The 10,154-nt window shown below is 35.9% G+C and overlaps 1 protein-coding gene, 1 long non-coding RNA gene and 1 other non-coding gene across 5 annotated transcripts; all 3 read right to left on the bottom strand.

Annotated features, from left to right (window-relative positions):
- Positions 1-1,031: 1,031 nt before the first annotated feature.
- TRNAA-UGC lies at positions 1,032-1,104 on the bottom strand. Its single transcript has one exon. It is a non-coding gene; the product is annotated as a tRNA-Ala (tRNA).
- Positions 1,105-2,411: 1,307 nt separating this feature from the next.
- Positions 2,412-4,439, bottom strand: LOC116009775. 2 transcript variants are annotated; one of them, XR_004096841.1, is made up of 4 exons: positions 4,010-4,439; positions 3,713-3,753; positions 3,352-3,424; positions 2,412-3,247 (listed from the first exon to the last, which is right to left on the bottom strand). It is a non-coding gene; the product is annotated as an uncharacterized LOC116009775 (long non-coding RNA). The 2 variants fall into 2 exon arrangements; XR_004096840.1 differs by having other exon boundaries at positions 3,352-3,753.
- A 2,204-nt stretch (positions 4,440-6,643) lies between these two features.
- On the bottom strand, positions 6,644-9,644 carry LOC116004675 (dnaJ homolog subfamily B member 7). Of its 2 annotated transcripts, XM_031244824.1 has the most exons (7): positions 9,501-9,644; positions 9,264-9,376; positions 8,742-8,835; positions 8,592-8,665; positions 7,861-7,917; positions 7,147-7,389; positions 6,644-7,050 (listed from the first exon to the last, which is right to left on the bottom strand). In XM_031244824.1, exons 2-7 carry the CDS (start codon positions 9,366-9,368, stop codon positions 6,913-6,915), a joined length of 711 nt encoding a protein of 236 aa, XP_031100684.1. In that variant the 5' UTR covers positions 9,369-9,376; positions 9,501-9,644; the 3' UTR covers positions 6,644-6,912. The 2 variants fall into 2 exon arrangements, with proteins under 2 accessions (XP_031100684.1, XP_031100692.1); XM_031244832.1 differs by having other exon boundaries at positions 6,644-7,054; positions 9,264-9,566.
- Between the last annotated feature and the right edge of the window lie 510 nt (positions 9,645-10,154).

The raw sequence follows: 10,154 nt of genomic DNA, 5'->3' as shown, positions 1-10,154 counted from the left end.
ACGTAAAATACATACATATGCATATAACATTATATATTACTAAACAAAGGTGTTATATTTCCAAAATAGAATAATTCATACATTAAAAGTCAAAGTATAGATAGTGGGTTGATTTGAAAGTTTCATAGAAACGAACGTACACCTAAGAAATTTGATTATTTTCCACGTATTCACATTCAAATAAATTTGTAGTGTAATATATTGTTTTAATGTTCTAAATGAGATGATCGAATAAATAAAATATGATTTTTACATTAAAATATCAAGAGTTTGATTTTTGTCGATATTATATTAGTTTAGCTCGACACATATAAATTTTTTTTTTTATTATTATTGTGATTTATCTATTATGTGTACTTTGTAAGTTATTATTACATATGAATCAAATTTATTCATTGCATAGCTTCATGCGGTAATAGTTATATGGTTTACTTATGGCTTAAAAAATGTATTTAGTATGGGGTTCGACCCCCCACATCTCCATATCCAGCTTAATTGGCATGAATACTGTGTACTTTCGTCCTTTAAGAGATATCGGAAGTTTGAATCCCCTCTAGTATAGAAAAATCAATCTGATCAGTATTTTGTCCATTAATTGGACCAGTCCGGTGCGAACAAAAATTAGTTTGAGTATAGTACAATTTAAAAGTGTCTTATACAGTTAATGTCTGTTCAGGATACCTCGTGGTCTGATAAAAAAAAAAAGTATTTAGTAGTCGGCAGCGGGAAGCACATGTACGGCGTTGATTTATAATGTGAAGACGCATGAAGGGTGTCAACTGAAGCTGTCCGGTGCCAGAAAACGCAGAGGAGTTGTTGGTAGTTGGAGGAGCGAAACTGGAAACGCGATATTCCAACTTGCTTTCTTTATTTAATGAAACAAAATATGTTGGACTATACATACGATGATGCGTTTTCTACTGTGGACCTCGTGAATGTGATGCGATCTTTGGGTCACAGTCGCTGAATTTTTGCAGTTCGTATCACGTACGCAATAGGCCGTAAGGCCATGCAACAAAATGAGCTGGATATGGAGATGCGGGGGATCGAACCCCGTGCCTCTCGCATGCAAAGCGAGCGCTCTACCATTTGAGCTACATCCCCAATTGGCTAGTGTTTTGGTTAAATATTAAACATTCTATTTTACTATCGCTGTGGACAGTTGGGCCCTTTTCGGTTTATGGTATATTTGGGGATTTTGGGCTATTGAGATTCACAATATGCAATCCCTGGCATCTGCCCCTCACAAGTCAAAACAAATACTGACACCTCTTTTGTGTGTGTGGTCCATAAAGTCATAATGGGCTTGTGGAGTTGTGGGTCTACGCCTTTACCAAAAGGGCGCCTACCCACTTCTTGCCTCAAGTTTCGTGCAAATTACATTGGCATGTTTGATAACATAGTTTATTTAATTTTAACTTGTTTGATAATATTAGTTATTTGATTTGGTTAAAAGTTAATATAAACGTTTAATTAATAAATCTAAAATTCAAAACAGTGCTCAAAACAGTTTTTTCGATCAATTTTTTGATAAAGTCATTTTGCATGTAATCAGCCAGATGAGTACAACATGTGACACAATTGGTTTTATATCTCAACATGGTGGGATGTTGACTAAAAGATCAATGAGAAAAAAGAGGCAAAAAAGGGGTAGAAAAAAACATGTTCTTCTTTACTTTATATGTCAAGTTGTAGTGCATACTAATTAAGGAGAGTAATGACTTTTTTTTAAAACTATTTTTAGACAATCCATCACCACTTAAATTTGTCCACTTTCATCACCATTCTCATTTTCCATTACAACCCATACAATTATAAGTAATTGTCCTTAATTAACCATTATTGCCTGCATAAATTATTTTGATTGGTACATCTTAATAGAAAAATATAACATACAAATGTAGCAAATTGAATAATATAAGTAAACTCAAAATGAAACATGCTTCGAAACATAGTTACCCCATTGAGTTCTATGTCTTAGTTTATACACTACAAGAAAATTCGCGATTCGTCGCGAATCAACCAAATTCCGTCGCGAAACGGGTTTTGCGACGGAATTCGTTCCGTTGTGTATCGGCTCGTCGTATCTTCGTTTGCGACGGAAAAATTCCATCGCGAAATTTTGCGACGGAATTATTCCGTCGTAATATTTCACGACGGAATAATTCCGTCGCAATTTGGCAGCAAAATATTTAAAAAAAAATTAGGGTATCCGCGTCTGTTCTTTGTACAACAGTCGCGGATACCCTTTAAAAAATTTTAAAAAAATACAATATTTGTTTTTGCACACTATAATTCTCAATACAAACACTATGAAATTACAATACTTCACTCTAAAACTAAAAAATAATCAATGAAATTACAAATTTATAGTTCCAAATTAAAAATAATTGAAAGCTGCAAAAGAGACGAATGAAATTACATATTTACAATTCAAATTAAAAATAATTGAAAGTTACAAAAGAATGAAATTACATAATTACAATTCCAAACCAAATAGTCATAAAAGAATGAATTTTCTTTGAAGTAAATAGTCATAAAAGTTATAAATAACACTCATAACTAGAAGAGGGTCACAGCTCTGATGTTCATAGCATACCAACTGCAATATCACTTGGTCACTGCACAAACAACATTTAGAGCAAGGAAACATAATCACCAAGGAAACTACAAGACTACAAGAATGCCAATGTATGTTTGCAGCTTTAATTTATAATCTAAATTATATCTAACTTGCAGCTGGAATTTGCAAGGTGTCCCTACAAAAATTAGTCCAATTCCTAAATAAGATTGCACATACAATTATCCTCTAATTCCTAACTTTCTTTCCCACTGCTACGGAGTAGTGTCCCTACAAAATTAATCCAATTAGAATTAAAAGAATTAAAAGTAATTTCCTCAAAAAAAAAAGAATTAAAAGTAAAAGAAGCAATTAACACAATTACTAATTAGAAGAATAGTATAGGAAAAAGTTTATAGTTTCAAGCAACTGAGCAAACAAAAGAGAATGGAATTATTTAATGCCAATGCTTCCTTACATGATGGCCTTTTATTTCAGCAATCACGCGTTTGATGTTTATATTCATTACATATTAGTCATAACAAGGCATTAAAGATTTAGTTTACTATGCAACCCCAAGAAGAACAAAATTGTATGATAATTATCGGTAAAGGAATCACAACTAACTTCAAGAGCCATCTAGAAGGCAGTGCCCTCACAGAACTTCACATCATTCAGTTTGGTGGCCTACATAATTTAGTAATCTCAATATTAGACTTCAAGTTATCCAAAACACAGCTTAAATTTGCACAATCAATAGAGCAGAAAGGTTGATAATATATGACTCCAACCTTAGCTAGGCCAAAATCTGCAAGTTTGACTCTCCCAGCAGCATCCACGCATATGTTTGCGCATTTAATATCTCTAGGAAAACAAAATAATGAAGACTTCCAAAACATATTTAAAATTGAATTTACAAGGAAAATATTTTATACTATGCTAGTACATTCAAAAGTAGTGACAACCTGATTAGATACTTGAACTTAATATAAATTGCAAAAATTATTACACTTCTTCTACAGTGTACTAGAATCAACAAGAAAACTTCATATGTTCAAGCATCAAGAGAACACATGTTACACTTTAAAGCTTATCCTGAACAATAGAATAATGATTCAAGCAAGAGAAACATCAAGACATTTATTCAGTTACCTGTGGACTACATCAAGAAATATATATAGCTTTGAATCATCCTGCAAATAAAAATGAATCATCCAGTAGAGAAAGCCTTGAAAATAAATTCTACAATAAAACGCAGAGCACCAATACAAATTACAAGAAACCTATTCTTCCTAATATATAAATTTAATGTAGATTTTGCTTTACTCAGACATGAAACATTGCATTACAATGCAAGATATTTACAACCAAGGCTTATGCATTACAATGCAAGATCTCTACATAGAGATAACAACAAAATTACCATCAAGAAATCAAAAGAGGTATTACCTTGTCTGTACCAAAATACCATCAGAGCAATCTCCATTTCATAAACGTCGTTGTTGAGGAAGACAACTGCCGGAGAGGAGGAGGGAGGTCGCCAACCACCGCCGAACTGCTACGCGATGAGCTAAGCCGGCAACCATGGAACCTCGTCGGGAAACAGGGAAGAGGGAGAAAGGTACTGCCGCGCTGCCTTTTCTGCCCGTCGTCACAGCTCTGCCGGGGAATAAGCTCCGCCAGAGAAAATAACTCGCCGCCATAGCCACTGTCGTTGTTTCTTGCTGCCGTCGGGAAAACTGCTGGTCTCCGCTGCTGCCATGGTCGCCGCTAGCCGAGAGGGAGAGGAGAGAGAAGGGAAGACCAAGGGCGCCGCTGCTGCTCAGATGGCGAAGGCGGAATGGTGTTTGGCGATGGAGGCATCGGCTGAAGTTAAACTTCAATTAGGGTTATGATTTTTAATTTTATACTCCGTATATAACATGCTTTCAATTAAAAAAAAAACTAAAACTAAAACTACGTCGTTTTCATAATATAAAAATAAAAACCGCATTGCGACGGAATAAATTCCGTCGCAATATTTATTCATTTTCAAATAAATTGCTACATTTAGCAACGGAAAAAATTTTGTCGTCATTTCCGTCGCCATTTCACGATGAAAATTAAATCCGTCGCCATTTTCGTTGTCATTTCGCGACTGAACTAAAATTGGTCACAAATTCGGTCGCGATATTTTTGCCGCCATGTTTTCGCGGGTTTTATTTTATATTTGTGCTAAAATTTGCGACGAAATTATTTTCCGTCGCATTTCCGTCGTTAATTTGCAACGGAATATAATTCCGTCGCGATTCCGTCGCTATATCGCGATGGAAAATTTTCCGTCGCGATTTTTCCGTCGCGAATTGCAATTTTTCTTGTAGTGATAGGCTAATAGTTATTACTAAAAATAGAAAATAAAAGAAGTGAATATTTATTGTATACAAAAATATGCTCATTCTCCAAGAACAACAATAGATATATAGCTATACATGCTAATAGCTCATTAGATTAATTAAACACAAATTAAAATGAAGGATTAATTAAACACTAATATGGCTATAAATTTGTATAATATAGAACATATATATATTTTTGTAATGTGGTTATAGATTCATTGCTCCCTAAGGTACTCTTTTTGTAATGTGGTTATAGATTCATTGCTCCCTAAGATACTCTTTTTGGATTCTCTCAACATGACTTAAACACTCTCAATTTTCTTTAATTAAATATTTGATTGCCGTAATTATTATGTCTAAGTTTCATATATTACATTCCTAATTGATGCCTTAATAATTCAAATTACTCGTTTCAGCCACCCACACACAATAACAATGGGCTAAAAAAAAGTAATTAAATGTAATTTTATACCAGAAAGTCATGAATTATTATTATATTTTTTGTCAAAAATGTGAGATTTACATAGTTTGAAAAGTATATTTGATTTATCAAAGAGATTTACATAGTTTGAAAAGTATATTTGATTTATCAGAGAGAGAGAGAGAGAGAGAGAGAGAGAGAGAGAGAGAGAGAGAGAGAGAGAGAGAGATAAGAGTAAAAAGCAAGTTGCACAAGTTGCAGCCTATAATGGGCCCCATCTGGTATCAATGAAGCTTTGGCAACTTGCATGGGGATTGGTTTCCAACTTGGGGAAGTAATGAAAACCAAAAGCTGAGAATGATTTGGACGGGCCGTTCGGCGGGCCCGTACAAGGATATATTTGTCCTACATCACTCATTGATATGATTGGTTCGTCTTGGGGTTTGGGTTTGGTCCGGTCGGGCCTTGATTTGTACTCTCAAGTCTCAAGTGCAGTGATGTCCCGCGCCGGGTCAGAACCCACGTGTTGTAGGACCCACCCCAAGGCCCGAACCACTCATGCCGTTCGGCGTCCACCGCTCTTGACATGATAGAAATTCGGTGCAAGTAGACAAGTATTCTGACCCCTTCCCTAATTTGTCTCAAATTTATGGAATGTTATTTATTTGTTAATCATCAAGTTTTCATGTTATATATATGTGGCTCAATATTTAGCAAAATTATATATTTACACTATAATTTTAATAAAATCGTATGAAACAGAATTGAGCACTAGTAATAAAATCCTAATGTATGAAATAGAATTGATCACTAGCACTTAATTAATGATATCTCATTTTACTTTCAAAAAAGTACTTGAAAATACGTGAGACAAATTTTAAAAAATTATTTGAAATGGGTAATTTTGATTAAGTCTCCTAATGGTCGACAAACTAAATTGACTACACCAACCATAATGTTAGATTAAATCGTCTCACAATTAGAACTGCCAAAATGGACTTTGCCTATTTGGCCGTCCCGTCCTGCCCCTATTTAAGTAGAAAGTGGTTTTGAAAATAGCACATTGCCAAAGAGCGGATTTTGTTGGCCTACTCCCCTAGGTATACGGGCTAGTAGACTTTGGTTAGTCTCTCCCCACCCCTATCAGCCCGTATTGATAGCTCTACACACAATATTAAAAAGACACCTAATTGATGAAAAACATCCAACAATCAAAACATGTCATATTGTATAACAATAGCACTATTTTAATTATTTACATCATTCACAGAACTTTGTTACAGCATGTCATGAAACTATGTTGCTGGTGAATTATTTCACTTTTGGTTGTTTCTTTACATCAGGACTGACACCATGACACAAATGAAAGTACACATTGCAGAAAGGTCCCACCACCAGATTCCAATGAAATGAATTCATAGTTCAGACAAATTCACATGTTACAACCCAAAAAAAAAAAAAAAAAAACAAACATAACATGGAATCATGAAGGATTGATTCCCCACAGATATTACATGCCATTACAACCTAAGAAAAAGGGGTTTCCTTGCATTCAGCTAAAAATCCAAGTTAGCCAAGTCAGGAGGCAAATGAAACTTTCTGCCTTTGTTGGTGTTGCCAAATTCAGATATTCTTGTTCCTCCTTGTGTTCTTTCGCCTGCTCCTTTCCCCTTCTTGGCGTGTTCCTGCGCCACCTGTCTTCAAATTTTACGGGTTACCAAATCAAGATCAGTTAATAGCGCGAAAAGAACAACCTTAATGTGAACTAGGCAGAGGAAATGAGACCCTACCCCCATGCAAAATCTGTCGAATTCGTTGCACTCTGACTTGAATCTGCTGGGATTGCTCATTTCGTCAGAGCTTCTCTTGGTCGAGATGTTGAAATAGGTCTCGCTGCAGGATGCAGAGGACGAGGAAGAGCACGCTGATGGTGTGGCAGTTCGAGAAGGAGAGGAAAACGCCGCCTCTATGTCGCTTTGGAACATCTCCTCGAACAGCTCCTGCAGCTCCTCGAAGCTCTCCCCCTGGTTTTCCTGCCAATTAATGGAACTACATTTGAACAGCATTCGGCTACTTAGCCACATGTTTTGATCACGAAACATATCTCCATACAAAGAGCTAAAATCCAACATCACACGCCTAACAATTCATCGCGGTTAGATAACAACAATTGACTACAGATGGCAATCATATCTACCCTTTCATTCATGCCTATGTAGAAACGAATTCGCTATGGCATTTTGGCAAAAAGACTATATGGTAGACCACAGTTTCATTGGCACTCAAAGCGGCATGCAAGGCCTACTTCTATTGCAAAGTTTTCAAAGTTCAATTACTTATAAGTTATAAATAGTTTTTATTTATGTCATAGAAACCCCACTACAACATCCTTTCCATGATACCCCGGGTTGCTATTTGCTTCCCATGCCCAAAACCACCAGAAAGTATAACCTGTGTTACCATAAACAATGATGAGGACGTATTAGGAGGGATTTGGAACTTACGTTGGTCTTATTCTCGCTCATCATAGCAGCCATTTCGTTAAGAAAATCACCCATTCCCTGCACAAGCCATACTATGCTATATTAGTAACAATCCCTATTATTCTTATCGTCTTATGCAAACCAATCAAACCCAAACATAAGCAGATCTGCAAACGAAAGGCAACTGCATAAAATTACTACACAGAACAACAAAATTAAATTTGACTAGGATGTCCTGTTGCAGTGCATTATATAAAGAACATTTTCATCATGATCAGACTGCACTATTGGATGCATAACATGCTATGCTTACTTTTAGTCCCGACAACGAACCATTTCACTAACTAGTTTTGCAGAGTACCATAACAGATCTTTTGCAGTAAGGTACCAATATCAGAGATTTCGACAATGGCTTTGATCACCAGGCCATGCCCAGCACTATTCATGACCCAAAACGAAACACCAATGATGCAGCATGAGTTGAACTTTGAAAAGCTAAACATGAAACCAGATAAAATCGAATAACCTCCCCCCAGTTCTCAAAGTACTTAAGCATGAGGTCGGGAGTTCAAACTCGTGCTACCTAGATGGGACCTAATTCAAACTCGTGTGTATCCCGGATACAGGATACTACCTAGATTGGCCCGATCGAGACTTGACTGAATTAGTCCCAAAAAAGAAAAAAGTACTATTGAACTAACATAAACACAGAATTAAAAGATGGTTAAAATTAAAAGCATAGTAGTGGTTACATTTTCGTCGTCATCATCATCACAATCGTAGACTCCTACATCGTACAGAAACCTTTTATTTGTGTCCGCAAGCACTGCAAAATGAGTACATCATATCATCTTGACTAAACTATAGAAAAAAAGATTAGCATTATTGGTGGGCATAATTACCAGAATAAGCTTGCTGAATGGCCTGGAATTTCTTCTTGGCCTCCTCTACACTCTTTGGATTTCCCAGAGCTGAACAACGATCCGGGTGCCATTTCTACTTGCAAAACAAAAATGCATTTAGATTCCCACCAAAGAATTCAATGAAAAACACCAACTTTTCCAGTACAACAAAAGCAATTACAGGAATACAAACAAAAAAACAAAAAAAAAAAGAATCTGATTTGCAGTATGAATATATACAGCTATGAAATTCTTAAATTTGAACTCAGAAATCAGAACATTGAGACCCAAAAGAAATAACACTTCTTTCACGTTCAAAGATTTCAACTTTTCTGTGTCAACCCAGCCAGCCAAGTTGGCCACTTGGTAACCACAAGTTTAAAAATTCAACTCAAAAAACAATTTCCTCGTTACCCAACAGAAAAGATTTGAACTTTCCCTAAAGATTGAACGCATAGAAAGAGGAAAATTGATTATCGTGAAGAAACAGAGAAGAGTTGATATGAACAAGAAAATGCTGACCAAAGCAAGCTTCTTGTAAGCAGTTCTCAGCTCAGAAGCAGTGCATTCCTTCTTCAACCCCAGCACCGCGTAAAGATCATCCTTTTTATCTTCTTCAGCCGCCATTCTCAAAGCTTCTCAATATTAAAACCCAAACAACAAAGAACCAATCAATATTATCAATCCCACATAAAAGGGATGTTTTGTCGACAAATTATGGCTCACAGATGCCCCAAAGATAACAATAAGACACGGAACCTCAGCATTGCAGTCTGCGCGGGGATCAAACAGTTCTGCGCTCTCCCATGGCCAAGGCTCAAGAAGTCTCCAGATGGGGACTTTAATTTACATATATAACTGCAAGTTGATTTTTAAAAATAAAAAAAAATCTTTTTATTGTTTCATGTTTTTTGTTTATTTACATAATGGGTCAACGATGGACGGCTCGGATTGAGAGGAGGAGGAAGATATTTTTGGATGTTGTCTCCAGAAAGTTCTGTATTAACTGTTCTTGTGGTGTTTTGATGGAGAAAGCCGAAAGGCGAGGTTGAGGCTGAGAATAACTTTGCTAAAAGGGAGTTGATAAGTGCCTTTCTGGTTTTTAAACAATAGACTAGATTGTCTTTTTTTTGGGTAGATATTTGACTCCACACATCAGGCATCATAAATTATATCAGATTATTAGTGCCGCACCATAACTTTTTATAACATATATTTTAAATTACTTACCATTATTATTATTATTTTTTTGCCTAGCATTTTATCTGTAATTTCACATTGACTCTTCAGTATTTAAGTTAGAGTTTAATTTATTTTTAAATTAAAAACTAAAGTAAAAAGTGAGATTTTATTGCTGCTGATAAAATGTTGTATACTTTACTATGGGGTGGGGGGGGGGGGGGGGCGGGGGGG

This window comes from Ipomoea triloba, chromosome 2 (assembly GCF_003576645.1).
Source record: "Ipomoea triloba cultivar NCNSP0323 chromosome 2, ASM357664v1".
Lineage (NCBI taxonomy): Eukaryota > Viridiplantae > Streptophyta > Magnoliopsida > Solanales > Convolvulaceae > Ipomoea > Ipomoea triloba.
The sequence above is the reverse complement of the archived record's forward strand: the minus strand, read 5'-3'. Positions and strand labels throughout refer to the sequence as shown.